General features: G+C 40.0%; 1 protein-coding gene across 2 annotated transcripts in view; it reads left to right on the top strand.

Annotated features, from left to right (window-relative positions):
- SCML2 (Scm polycomb group protein like 2) overlaps positions 1-14,613 on the top strand; it is a 118,567-nt gene that overhangs the window by 26,726 nt on the left and 77,228 nt on the right. For both annotated transcript variants that reach the window (XM_050775221.1, XM_050775222.1), the window contains exon 6: positions 3,700-3,788. In XM_050775221.1, the coding sequence (XP_050631178.1) occupies positions 3,700-3,788 (89 nt within the window). The remainder of the gene's footprint in view (positions 1-3,699; positions 3,789-14,613) is intronic.

Here is a 14,613-nt window from a genome sequence, read left to right as displayed (position 1 = left end):
TGTGATGTTCAATAGAAGTGGCTTTAAGTGGCCTTTTAAAATTTATTTTCTCGGGCATTCTTGTAAATAAATGGTCAGATGGTTACTGTGGAGAATGTATGATGAGAGAGGAAATCAGCACCATCTGTTGTGGAGTTTTGCTTAAGTACATATCTGGCATATGTGTATGGAAGGTTCCCCACTCCAGGGCAAGACTCATGCTAGGTCTTCAGACTTGAAATGTCAGAACCAACTCTACTAGATTACATATGCAGATTCAGAACTCCTTCTGGAGAAGAACTTTGTAGCATTTGATACAAGGCACATGCTCTCTCAATGTTGTCCACTGAGCCATTCAGCAATTTTGGTATAGGGATAAGTCTAGGGGAAGGGTATGATTCCACATTCAGTTTCCAGTTTCAAACTCAAGAATTTCATTTCACCTACAGTGGGAAGAAATCAGAGTGAGAGGGGCAGGAATTAGTACCTTTAGGTCTTTGAAAAGGAGAAAATGGATATTTTAGCCAAGATTTTAAGGTACAAAATATGTACTTTAATTTTGGCCAAATTTTTGAAAGGTAAAAAGAGTGTGACTAATTTGGGGCAACATTTTTCTTTTTAAAATTTAAGCAAACCATGATACTCTGTAGGAAAGAAATTATTTAGTTTATTTAGTTGCTGTTCTATACTTTGAGTGAATGGTGGGTATTTGTTTTTATTTGGTTCTTTACAGTGCTGAAAATGAAAATTCCTTGTTGCAAAGCACAATAAAAGAATGGATTTTTTTTGTTTTCCTATTAGTGAAAAATTCCTTGAGAATCACAAATTTAAGATATTAACAATAGCCACTCTTTAGTAATATATCTTTATGCTGTCCTTGTTCTGTTTGTTCGTTATAACTCATTTGGTTTAAAAAATATTTTTTTTTGAGATGGTTCTCGCTCTTGTTGCCCAGGTTGGAGTGCAGTGGTGTCATCTCGGCTCACTGCAACCTCTGCCTCCTGGTTTCAAGCCATTCTCCTGCCTCAGCCTCCCGAGTAGTTGGGATTACAGGCGCCCACCACCACACCTGGCTAATTTTCGTATTTTTAAGTAGAGACGAGGTTTCACCATGTTGACCAGGCTAGTCTCAAACTCCTGACCTCAGGTGATCCGCCCACCTCTGCCTCCCAAAGTGCTGGGATTACAGGAGTGAGCCACTGCTCCAGGCTAAAATATTTTAAAAAACTAGTTGGAGATATGTTATTCCAAGAAGATGGCTTGGGTCATGTTTGTTTGTTACCTTTTGCCTTCTTTCACTCACGTCTTTTGTTGTTTATTTGTTGTTTGTAATATTTCTCAAATTACACAATCTGTGTGAAAGATAAGTACAAACCTGGGCTTAGTGCTTCCTTATTTGGATTTTATTTCTCTTTTTGCAATGTGGAATGTTTTTGCAGTTTGTTTAAGGAGATGCTGCTATTGTAATTGTTAGCATTTCAGATACATAACTTGATTTATGGTCATTCTTTTAAATAAAATTCTTAGACTTTTGTTTTATTTAAAAATATGAAATGTATAGAAATATGTGCCGATTAGTATCTGTTTTGGCAATATACCTAAAAATGCACAATTGGTGCCAGTTTGCTTTTTAGGCACTTTTGAGTAGTTAAACTTCCATTTTATTTACTTATTTATTTATTTGTTTATATTTATTTATTTTGAGACAGAGTTTCGCTCTGTTGCCCAGATTAGAGTGCAGTGGCGCCATCTCGGCTCACTACAAGCTCCGCCTCCCAGGTTCACGCCATTCTCCTGCCTCAGCTTCCAGAGTAGCTGGGACTACAGACGCCTGCCACTGCACCTGGCTGATTTTTGTATTTTTAGTAGAGACAGGGTTTCACCATGTTAGCCAGGATGGTCTCGAACTCCTGACCTCATGATCCACCTGCCTCTGCCTCCCAAAGTGCTGGGATTACAAGTGTGAGCTACCGTGCCCGGCCAACTTTCATTTTAATACAACTTATTTAGTTTTCCTTTGAAAAAGATTTATTGATTTAAACTTTAAAGGTTATTATTAAAAGATTTTAAAAAGTTTTAACACACAAACTGAAAGGTGTACAGGTCATAAGTATATAGCTCATTTATAAATGAACACATCTGTAAAGCCATCATCCAAATCAAAAACAGAACATTATCAGCCCCCCAGAAGACCCACTCCTGCTGATAACTAGTCATAATCTCTCCTTTCCTAAAGGTACTGCCATCTAGACTTCCTAACCTTATAAATTAGTTTTATCTCTTTTTAAACTTTTTATATGTACCTTAACCCAATTTTGGTCTTTTAATCTATGTTTGACTTTAAGCAATTATAGAATTAAGTAAAATGTTACATTCAGGAAAATCTGGGCACATGATGGAATAGGATAATACGGGGATTGAGAGAAAGGTTTAAGGACCAGAGAATGATTCTTATGCAGTACTCTCCATAGAATGGAGAATAATAATGTTGATTTATTGTAAGGGAGTATGTGAAAAATCACCCCCCACCCCTGTTTTTTTTTCTAGCAACAATTGTGTCTCTAGTCAGATTAAGGGGATTTTGGTACAGGGTTATTAGAGGATGACTTTCCGTCTTACCTTTTTTGTATGTTTTGTTCTGTTGATGGAGAATAGGACAAAACCTGAACCCATTGCCAGTGATTCATGTGCCTCTCTGTCTTAATGTATGCACGTATCAGGGGCGCATCCAAATTCTTTCTAATTCTGGCATTGAGGCAAGCAGGTGTTGCATGAAACAGATTGCCCCCAGAAAGCAGTAAAACTAGCAGACCCCTGCTCCCTGCTGCATATGCCAGATGCTGTGATACCATTAGTTAGTGAGATCTCTAGAAAAGATACTTGTTGAGTCTATTTTGATAGCATCTGATACAAATTCTAAAAGAAGATCATTTTTAGTATGTATTAAGATTGCTAAAGTGAGAGCTGTCTTTTTTTCTAACACATTTTATGGAAAATTTCAAACATGCAGAAAACGTGAAAGAATTTTACAGCGAGTACCCCCATGTCCACTTTCTAGATTCTACCATTATCATTTTATTATGCTTACTTTATCACATATCCATCTATCTGCGCTTCTGTTTATTCATCAATCCTTCTTATTTGTCAATACATTTCAGAGTGAGTTGTTGACATCAGTGCACGTCCCCTAAATACTTTAGCATATATATCATTAACGAGTAAATATCTATAGGTTTTTTTCTTTTGAGGTAAAATTACATGCAATGAAATGTATTGTTGTGTGTGTATATGTGCTGAGTTTGACAGAAAACTGTCTTTCTGAAATGAAAGAAGCCAGGGGCCCTGAGGAAAAGGGGGCTAGGAGTCTTTTACAGCCTTTACCCTTGCTTGTGTGATTGTTGGTGGTGGAATGGAAGCTCTCCTAGGCTCCACCTTAGATCACCTCTGGTATTATATACATGTTTGTTGGTGAATCCTAGCTAGTGGCTTCTCTTAAAATGAGAGTTTCTACGCCCACTGTAGCATTGTTGCCAGACAGTACAGTGGGGACACTAGCAGTGAGAGGAGGGTACATCTGCTCCTCTTGCCCATGTTCAGAGTTCTTAGATAAGAAAGTCATTCTCTTGAGAATAATGGGAATGAAACCTATTTTTTATACCAACTTGTTAATAGTATCACAGGGAGGCTTTTTCATGATACCTAATTTATTTTATAAAACAGGGTACCAGATGAATACATCATCCTGGCCGATGTTCCTCTTAAAGACACTAAACGGGTCTGAAATGGCATCTGCCACATTATTTAAGAAGGTAAGAAAGATGTTATAAAAAGCTGCCATGTTTTTATTGTTTTAGTGGGAATGCTTAAATGCGTAATCTTCTGTGACATGGAAAAGCAAACATACTTTTAAAATTACTGGATTGGCAAGTGTATTAGTTTGCTGGGGTTGCCATAACAAAGTACCACAGACTGGGTGGCTTAAACAACAGAAATTTATTTTCTCCATTCTAGAGGCTGTATGTCCAAGATCAAGGTACCCTCAGATAATGTGCAGTGCTCCACCATTAGCATACAGACATGTTTGTATCTCCACACCTTCACTAACATTGAATATTATTCATCTTTTAAAATGTTGGGAATCTTTTTTGTGGGGGAGTGGTGAAGATGAGGATGGTATCCCATTGGTTTCTGGTGAGATCTCTCTTCTTGGCTTGCAGATGGATGCTTTCTTGCTGTGTCTTCACATGGTCTTTTCTCTATCCATGCGCATCCCTAGTGTGTCTTCCTCTTCTTATAGGGACACCAGTCCTATTGGATTAGAGGCCGACCCTTATGACCTCACTTAACCTTTATTACTTCCTTAAAGGCCCTGTTTCCAAATACATTTATGTTGGGGGTTGGTGCTTCAACATATGAATTTTGAGATGATAGAATTAAATTTGTAATAATAGATTAAATAACAGAATTGTATTTTTGCACAGTTGTGGAGGCTAGAAGTCTGAGATCAAGGTGTCAGCAGGTTTGGTTTTTTTTTTTTTTTTTTGAGACAGTCTCACCTGTCACCTAGACTGGAGTACAGTGGCGCAATCTTGGCTCACTGCAACCTCCGCCTCCCAGGTTCAAGCAATTCTACCTTAGCCTCCTGAGTAGCTGGGACTACAGGTGTGCACCACCATGTCCAGATAATTTTTTTGTATTTTTAGTAGAGGTGGGGTTTCACCATATTGGCCAGGCTGGTCTTGAACTCCTTTTTCTTTTTTTTTTGAGACTGAGTTTTGCTCTGTCACTCAGGCTGGAGTGCAATGGTATGATCTCGGCTTCTCGGGTTCAAGCAATTCTCATGCCTCAGCCTCCTGAGTAGCTGGGATTACAGGCACGTGCCACCACACCGGGCTAATTTTTGTGTTTTTAGTAGAGACGGGGTCTCACCGTGTTGTCCTGGCTGGTCTTGAACTCCTGGGCTCAGGTGATCTGCCAGCCTCAGCTTCTCAAAGTGCTGGAATTGCAGGCATGAGCCACTGCCCCCAGCCAGGTTTGGTTTCTTTTGAGGCCTCTCCCCTTGGCTTGTAGATGGCTGCCTTTTCCCTGTGTTTTCATGTGATGGGTTTATCTGTGTCCAATTTGTTCCTCTTATAAGGATGTCAGTCATATTGGATTAGGGCCTACCCTGATAACCTTATTTTAACTTAATTACCTCTTTGAAGACCCTATGTCCAGATACCATCACATTCTGAGGTACTGGGGGTTAGTGCTTCAACATATGAATTTTGGGAGTGACACAATTCAGTCTATAACATCAAGTCATAAAAAAGTCTCAATTATAATAACCCACTAGTCCAATTTCATTAGTAGCCTCTTTCTTGACTGTAGATATAAAAAGAGTGCTCTACTGGAAGCAAATATTCATTGCTATTTTTTATTTGCATTCAGAAGTGAATCTTCCCCTCACTTTACTGTGTTAGTCCCTTTGATACTGGAGAAAAAGATGATGGGCCAAAAAAATAACTTGAAAGTTAGTTGGAGAGATTTGGTTTCAGAAGTAAACAATGTTAAAAGCAGTCATTGGAAAGAATTTGTCATGAGGAAATACTTGCTCTATATAAAAAGAGGAAAAATTTCCAGAATAGTTTATATTCTTGAGAAAATGTTGAAAAGTATGTTAAGAAACAATAAAAGCCACGTTTTAAATTATGAGTCAAAATATTTCTTTCTCACCTTTTCTTCTGATTGTTTTTCAATCTCTTAACTTTTATTACAACTATACTTGGAATGATAAGAATTGATTGTAGTTTTAAAAAGCTTTTGAAGAAGATTGAAGGCATAAGGATGTGAAACATCAATTACTATGCCTCCTTCATTGCAAAGAAAAATTCTGTGGGTACATCTTTGAGGAAGATGAATGCAGAAAGTGGACTTGCCCTACCTGCAAGGGACACAGGCAGCACAGGCCCTTTGGCCCGTGGTAAGCCGTGTGTGAGAATAGCTAATTAAAAAATATTTAGCAGAAGTCTTTATTTATTGAACACCTATTAGCTTGGGTTGTGACTTTAGAAAAGCCATTGGATCTGTTTTACTAGTCAGATTGCTTGATCAGCTGGTCGTGTGCCACACTTGTTGTACACATTATGTTTTCAATTTTTTTAATTATAAAAATAATTCATGTGGTGGGGGGCAGGGGATGGGAATCAAGCTATACTCTTAGCTGGAGTCAAAAATGCATCTCCCTTTGTCCCAACCATTCCTTCATTCCCCTCTTCCCTCCAAATTGAAGTTTTATTTGTTCTCCCAGACCTTTTTCTTTACATTTATAAACAAATATGGGCTTTTATTTTCTTAAACATCAATTGGAATATATTGTACATATTATTCTGTGGTTTACTTTTTCTCCTAACATATGTGTGTTTTGGAAATCGTTCTATTTCATTTCATATATATTTTAGCTTGTATTGTACTCTTCTGTAGTATGGATCATCAGAATTCATTTAACCCTAGAATTGACTTAACTGTAAGGACGGATGATTAGGTCATCTCCACATTCTTGTTTAGATCAGCTCTACAGTGAGCATTCTTATAAAGAGTTTTGTGTATAAGTGTGAACAGTTGCATTCCTGGAACTAGAATTGCTTGTTCAAAGGGATGTATGTTTTGGTTGGGCTTTGGGAGGCCAAGGCAGGAGGATCGTTTGAGCCCAGGAGTTAAAAACCAGCCTGGGCAACACAGGGAGACCCTGCCTAAAAAAAATTTGAAAAATTGTAAAGAAAAAACAAGGGAATGTATATTTTAAATGTTGATATATACTGTTAAATTGCATTCCCAAAGGGTATTCTAAGGCAGGAGTCCCCAACCTTTTTGTCATCAGGGGTCAGTTTCGTGGAAGACAATTTTTCATGGATGGAGGGGTGGGTGGTTTCAGGATGATTTGAACACATTACATTTATCATTAGATTCTCCTAAGGAGTGCGCAATGTAGATTCTTCGCACATGCAGTTCACAATAGGGTTTGCACTCCTATGAGAATCTAATGCTGCTCTTGATGGGAGACAGAGCTGAGGTGGTAATGCGAGTGATGGGGAGCGGCTGTAAATACAGATGGAGATTTGCTTGCTTGCCAGGTGTGCCACCCAGTTCCTAACAGGCCACGGACCAATACCAGTCCGGGGGGTGGGGATCCCTGTTCTAAGCTATGCTCCACCATTAGCCTATAAACATGTTTGTATCTCTGCACCTTCACTAACATTGAATATTATCCATTTAAAATTTTCGTGAATCTTTTTTTGGAGGGGGTGGTGAAGATGAGGATGGTATCCCATTGTTTTAATTTGCATTGCACTGATTACTAGTAAAATTGTGCTTTTAAGATTTGTTTAATGGCCTTTTGTTTTTCTGTGAATTGTCTGATTATAGCCTTTGCCTGTTTTTCTGTTTTGTTTTTGAGACAGAGTCTCATTCTGTCTCCCAGGCTGGAGTGCAGTGGCGTGAACCTCAGCTCACTGCAACCTCCGCCTCCTGGTTCAAGTGATTCCCATGCCTCAGCCTCCCGAGTAGCTGGGATTACAGGCAGGCGCCACCACACCTGGTTAATGGTTGTGTTTTTAGTAGAGACAGGGTTTCACTATGTTGGCCAGGCTGGTCTCGAACTCCTGACCTCAGGTGATCCGCCAGCCTTGGCCTCCCAAAGTGCTGGGATTACAGGTGTGAACCACTGTGCCTGGCCCTTTGCCTGTTTTTCTGTTGGATTTCTTCTTAGAATCATCTTAAATCCTCACTTTTCCTTGATTTTGGCCTCTGGAGGTCTACTCACTTAGCTTCGTAATTATTTATTTGTTCTGTTTCTTTCTAACCTTACCACCACTGCCCCTTGGGCAGACTGTCAGCCTAAAATAACAACAGAGAAAGAGGCTCTCCAAAAAAAAAAAGTCTATTTGGGAACGAATGGCAAGGGGTTTCAATGCAGGATATTTGTGCTGTTTTGGATCATTGGCATATCTGGTGATGGTAAGGCAAAGGGAAGCTTTTAAAGGCAAAACAAGGAAGGTTACATAAGTTGTTTTGAAACACTTATCCTTGGCCACAAGGATCAATAATAAGAGTGGTATCTGGGGTTGAACAGTTACTGGATAGATGTCCTTGCAGGAGTATTCTTTGTGTAAGGTTGTGGTTTTCAGAGAGTCCTTGTAATAGTTTTTATCATAGGCGTGTGTACATGAGAGCCCCTCCTCTATGGTCCTTTTTGTTAGGGTTTGGCATAAGTGACTCCATTTTGATTCTGACAACTTTTATAAGGCTTTCCTCTTGCCTGAACTGTTACGCTAGCCTTTTAACTGCCTCTAATCTTCACCCTTTCACACAACCGCTAGAAATGTGTATCTTATACAAAAACCTTACCATGTTATTCCCCTGTTTAAAACTCTTTTGAAGTTCCTGGTTATACTCAGGATGAAGTATAAGTTTTTCAGTATGGCCTGTTAGGTCCTGTGTGATCAGGTTCAGGGATGCCACTCCCTGCTTTGGATGTTATGTTCTTAAATTGCTTGTAATAGCTTGTAGATACCTTGTTTATTTTTAGAGCTCTGTTTTGACTCATGTTGGTTTTCCCTGGTTAACTCCTACTTTTTAAAGATTCAAGTCAGACGTTAAATCCTCCAAGATAATATCCCTAATTCCCCTTCTCCATTCTACTTTTTTTTTTTTTTTTTTTGGTGAGACAGTCTCCCTCTGTTGCCCAGGCTGGAGTGCAGTGGTGCAATTTCAGCTCACTGCAGCCTGCAACCTCCGCCCCCTGGGCTTAAGTGATTCTTCTGCCTCAGCCTCCCACGTAGCTGGGACTATAGGCACCTGCTACCATGCCCGGCTAATTTTTTTTGTAGTTTTAGTAGAGATGGGGTTTTGGCATATGACCAGGCTGGTCTTGAACCCCCGACCTCAAATGATCCACCCACCTTGGCCTCCCAAAGTGCTGGGATTACAGGTGTGAGCCACTGTGCCCGGCCCATTCCTATACTTCTGTAGCACCTTGTACATCCCAATCTTTGTATGTGTTAGATTATATTATTATTTTTACTGTCTGTCTTCCTGGACTGTGAGTTCCTTTTGAGCAGTTAGCATGTCTTTGTATTGTCAGTGCCTACATTAGTTTCTGGACACATACTTGTTTGTTAAAAGAATGAAGAAAGGGTAAAAGAATACAGGAAGATAAATACTTATGGAAGGAACAGATGGGCTTAGTTTTGGACATATTGAGGTGTCTCTGGGAAATTTGAGTAGTGATGACTATCAGGCTGTTGAAAGTAAGTGGTTTAGAACTTAGGAACAAAGTTTGGCTTGGGCACATGGATTTGGAAATTTTTAGTATAAATAGTAGTGATAGAAGCTTTGAGCTTAAATGAGCTAGTCCAGAGAATGTATAGAAGGAAGAGAGAAGAATGTCAAGGTGAGAGCCTTGAGAAATACCTACCTACCTTAGAGGGTAAGTGAAGGGATAGGTGCAGCTCTAGAAATGGAGAAGGAAAACTAGAATAAGCTGGTGTCATTGAATCCAGTGGGGCAGAGTTGCAAGGATTAGGGAGTGGTTAATAGTCTCAAGTACAACTCAGAGTTACATAGTGGCTGGCCTATATCATGTACTTAAGGAAGGTCAGTTAAGAAGAAAGCTGATTTTTGACTCTTTGGTAGATAGAAAATCGTCAGTTACATTAGCAAGAGCTAAAGTCCAGGTGAAAAGTGTCCTCAGAGCTAATTTATAATTTTGGGGCAGAATATATGGAGATCATTCCTGATGGCTTCAATTTACTATTTCTATAAATAGACCTCAATGACGGGAGGATCACTTGAGTCTTGGAGGTTGAGGCTGCCATGAGTCATGCTTTCGCTACTGCATGCTAACCTTTAGCCTAGGTGACAGAGTGAGACCCTGATTTAAAACAAAACAAAACAACAAAAAACAAAACCTCAAATTCCTATTTCTGCAAAATAGGAAACTGGCAAAGGCTGGAAGAAAATTCACACATACTGGTTGGGGAGAAAGTCAGTTAAGAAAATAACAAACATATAGTGAGGCTACATCATTTATCTTAAGGAGAATGGTTAAGGTTTGGAACAGCTGCCATATGGGATGGGAGAGGGTATGGTCTAGGGACACATGACAGTGTTTTGGAGGGCTTAGCTAAGGATGAAGGGTAAAAATGTGTGTCACTACATGTAATAAGCATGTGGGAGGGACTTTGCTGCAACAGTGCTCAGCAGCTGTATTAATCTGTTTTCACACTGCTGATAAAGACATGCCTAAGACTGGGGAGAAAAAGAAGTTTAATTGGACTTACAGTTCCACATGGTTGGGGAGGCCTCAGAATCATGGTGGGAGGCAAAAGGCACTTCTTACGTGGTGGCGGCAAGAGAAAATGAGGAAGAAGCAAAAGCAGAAACCCCTGATAAACCCGTCAGATCTTGTGGGACTTATTCACTGTCCTGAGAATAGCATGGGAAAGACCAGCCCCCATGATTCAATTACCTCCCCCTGGGTCCCTCCCACAACACGCGGGAATTCTGGGAGATACAATTCAAGTTGAGATTTGGTTGGGGACACAGCCAAACCATATCAGCAGCTAAGTATAAATAGGTGAAGTGGATGGTGATATTGAACTAAGGTTTGGAGATAACAGGGCAAGGACAAGGGAATAAGTTGGTTTTGGGTGCTGAGAAGAAAGTAGTGAAATGATGCTTTATAACCTGGATATGAGTGCTGCTTCACATCCTACAATACACAGAATACACATACACACATACACACATACACACACACACACACACACACGTGCACGCCCATTCTGGCTGCAAACGTCATTAGTGCCAAGGCTGGGAAACCCTAACCTGTATTAATCCCCTGGTGAGCTCATCTAATTTCCTGGCTTTAAATACAGTTTATATGCAGATGATTTTCAAATTTGTATTTCCACCCCAGACTTACTTACTCCCAACTCAGATTTGTATGTCCAGCTACCTACTCAACATCTCCACTTGGATGTCTGATGGACATCTCAAACTGCTCCACCTGTTAACCTCCCTATCTCAGGGAGGGGAAACTATCCTTCTAGTTGCTCAGGCTTCAAACTTTGGTAATTATTTCTTTCACACCCTACATCCGGTCCATAAGGAAATCCTATTGACTGTACCTTCAGAATACAGTGAACTTTCCATATCCTTGGGTTCTGCATCCATGGGTTCAACCAACTGCAGATTGAAAATATTAAAAAAAAAACCCAAAATACAGTAAAAAATAGTACAAGTGAAAAAACAATATAGTAAAATAGCTGTTTACATACCATTTACATTCTATTGGCATCATAAGTAATCAAAAGATTACTTAAATTATTTATAATCTAGAGATTATTTAAAATATATGGGGGGATGTATATAGGCTATATGCAAATACTGTGCCATTTTATATCAGGGACTTGAGTGTCCTTGGATTTTGGTATCCTCAGTGGATCCTGGAACCAGTCCTGCGTGAATACTGAGGGACAAATGTATATCCAAAATCCACCCACTTCTTGCCATCTCTATTGTTATCACTCTGATACAAGCTGTCTTTTTCAATCTCAGTTGGATTACTACAGTAGCTTCTCACTGGTCTCTGCATTTGTAACTTTACAGGCTATCATCAGCACAGAAACCAGAGTATTCCTTTTAAAATGTAAATCACGGCCGGGCATGGTGCCTCACGCCTGTAATCCCAGCACATTGGGAGGCCGAGACGGGCGGATCACTTGAGGTCAGGAGTTCAAGACCAGCCTGGCCAACGGGGTGAAACCCTGTCTCTACTAAAAATTGAAAAATTAGCTGGGCGTTGTGGTTGCACCAGCTACTCTGATGGCTGAAACAGGAGAATTGCTTGAACCCGAGAAGTGGGGGTTGCAGTGAGCTGAGATTGCGACACTATACTCCAGTCTGGGCGACAAGAGTGAGACTCAGTCTCAAAAACAAAACAAGCAAACAAAAAACCCACAGAAGTCAAATTATATCACTCCTCTGTTCAAACTCTTCCAGGGGCTTCCTGTTTTATTCAGAGTAAAAGAATCCTTACAGTGACATATAAAACTGTATATGATATGACCCCTCATTATCTGTCTGAACTCATTTCTTTCTGCTCTCCTACTTACATGTTACATTTTACCCACACTCACTTCCTTGGTATTCTTTGAACATTTCAGACACAGCTCCTGCTTTAGGGCCTTGACTCTGGCCATTTCCCTCCTTCAGATTTCTGCTCACATGTCACCTTCTATATGAGACTTGTTTTAATTTCCCTATTTAAAGTTGTACAACCCCTCCTTCTACATTGCTCTCTGGATTTCTCTTATTGTGCTGTTCTCTCTCTCTCTCTCTCTCTCTCTGCATAGCATTTATCATTTCTAATGTATGTGTTTTACTTTTTAAATTATGTTTATTGTCTCTCCTCACTAGCATGTAAGTGCTGTGAAGGAGGGATTTTGTTTTTTTTGCTTGTTAATATATCCCAAGAACCTCCAGTGGTGTCTGGAATATAGTAGATACTAAGTAAATATTTGTAAATGAATAAATGAAGGTTAAAGGACTAAAATTCTTGGTGAGGTCAAATAAGTAGTTGATGAAAAATAAGGAGATAGAAGTTCATGTATTAATTTGTGGTCAGAGGTAGGTACTGGGTATATTGCAGTAAACAAAGCATAAAATATGCCCCTTATGGAGCTTACTTTCTACTTGGGGAAATGTTTAATAGATCATGCTAAATAACTAAAGTATATCTTATGTTTTATACTCTTACATGCTTAGAAGAGAGGTCGACATTTTAGATAGGTTGGCCAGGAGGGTCTGAGAAGGTACCTTTTGAGTGACGATCTGAAGGAAGGAAGACAGTGAGCCATGAGGCTGCAAGAGTAGGATTATTCCCCAGGCAGAGGAGTAATGCAGAGAATGCTGAGACTGGTTTTGGATTTTGTGGGACATGGGAAGAAATAGCCTTTAAGGAGAACCATATTGTAGGTAATCAAGAAGGGAGGTTAGAAGCTGGTTGTGGTGACACGTTCCTGTAGTCCCAGCTATTTGGAAGGCTGAGGCAGGAGGATTGCTTGAGCCCAGGAGATTTGTGTCCAGCCTGGGCAACATACTGAGGAGACCCTGTCTTTTATTTAAAAAAAAAAAAAAAAAAAAAAGGGCCAGACGCGGTGGCTCACACCTGTAATCCCAGCACTTTGGGAGGCCGAGGTGGGTGGATCATCTGAGGTCAGGAGTGTGAGACCAGCTCCGACATGGCAAAACCCTATCTCTACTAAAAATACAAAAATTAGCTGGACATGGTGGAACGCACCTGTAATCCCAGCTACTTGGGAGGCTGAGGCAGGAGAATTGCTTGAACCCAGGAGGTGGAGGTTGCAGTGAGCCGAGGTTGTGCCACCGCACTCCAGCCTGGGCAACACAGCGAGACTCTGTCTCAAAAAAAGAAAAAGAAAAAAAAAGGAGGTAGTTAAAAGAGCATTCTTTGTTAGCCATCTTCTAGAATAGAACCATTTTTGTCTCACCATAAAAGAAAAGAGAATTCCTTGTTTATTTTAGCTATTGCTTTTGCAAATTATATTTTTGTGTTCAGGAAGTTGTTAAAGAACTGGTGATGATGACAAACCAAATTCTTTAAAAGCATTTCACGTAACATAATGACCTCCAGTTCCATCCATGTTGCTGCATTGACAGGATTTCATTTTTATGGTTAAATAATTTCCCATTGTGTATATATATCACATTTTCTTTATTCACCTGTTGATGGACTCTTGGTTTTTTTGTTTTCTTTCCAACTTTTATTTTAGGTACATGGGGTACATGTGCAGGTTTGTAATGTGGATAGATTGTGTGTTGAGGGGGTTTGGGGCACAGATTATCTTATCACCCTGGTAATAAGCATAGTACCCAATAGGTAGTTTTTTGATCCTCACCCTCCTCCTACCTTCCACCCTCAAGTAGGCCCTGTTGTTTGTTGTTCACCTCTTTGTGTCCATGTGTACTCACTGTTTAGCTCCCACTTATAAGTGAGAACATGCAGCATTTGGTTTTCTGTTCCTTTAGGGTAATGGCCTCCAGCTCTCCATCTGTGTTACAGAGGACATGATCTCGTCCTTTTTTATGGCTGCATTATATTCCATGGTATATATGTACCAAATATTCTTTATGCAGCCCACCATTGATGGACATCAAGGTTGATTCCACATCTTTGCCATTGTAAATAGTGCTGTGATGAACATGCGTGAACATGTGTCTATGGTAGAACGATTTATTTTCCTTTGGGTATATACCCAGTAATGGGATTGCTGGGTCGAATGGTAGTTCTGTTTTAAGTTCTTTGAGAAATCTCCAAACTGCTTTCCTCAGTAGCTGAACTAATTTACATTCCCAGCAGCGGTGTATAAGCATTTTCTTTTCTCTGCAACCTCACCAGGATCTGCTGTTTTTTGACTTTTTAATAATGGCCATTCTGACTGGTGTGGGATGGTATCTCATTGTGGGTTCTCTTTTTTTTTTTTTTTTTTGAGACAGAGTCTCATTCTGTCTCCAAGGCTGGAGTGCAGTGGCCCAATTTCGGCTCACTGCATCCTCTCCTCCCGGACTCAC

This window comes from Macaca thibetana, chromosome X (assembly GCF_024542745.1).
Source record: "Macaca thibetana thibetana isolate TM-01 chromosome X, ASM2454274v1, whole genome shotgun sequence".
In the NCBI taxonomy this organism is placed as follows: domain Eukaryota; kingdom Metazoa; phylum Chordata; class Mammalia; order Primates; family Cercopithecidae; genus Macaca; species Macaca thibetana.
This window is presented reverse-complemented; position numbering and strand designations above follow the sequence as displayed.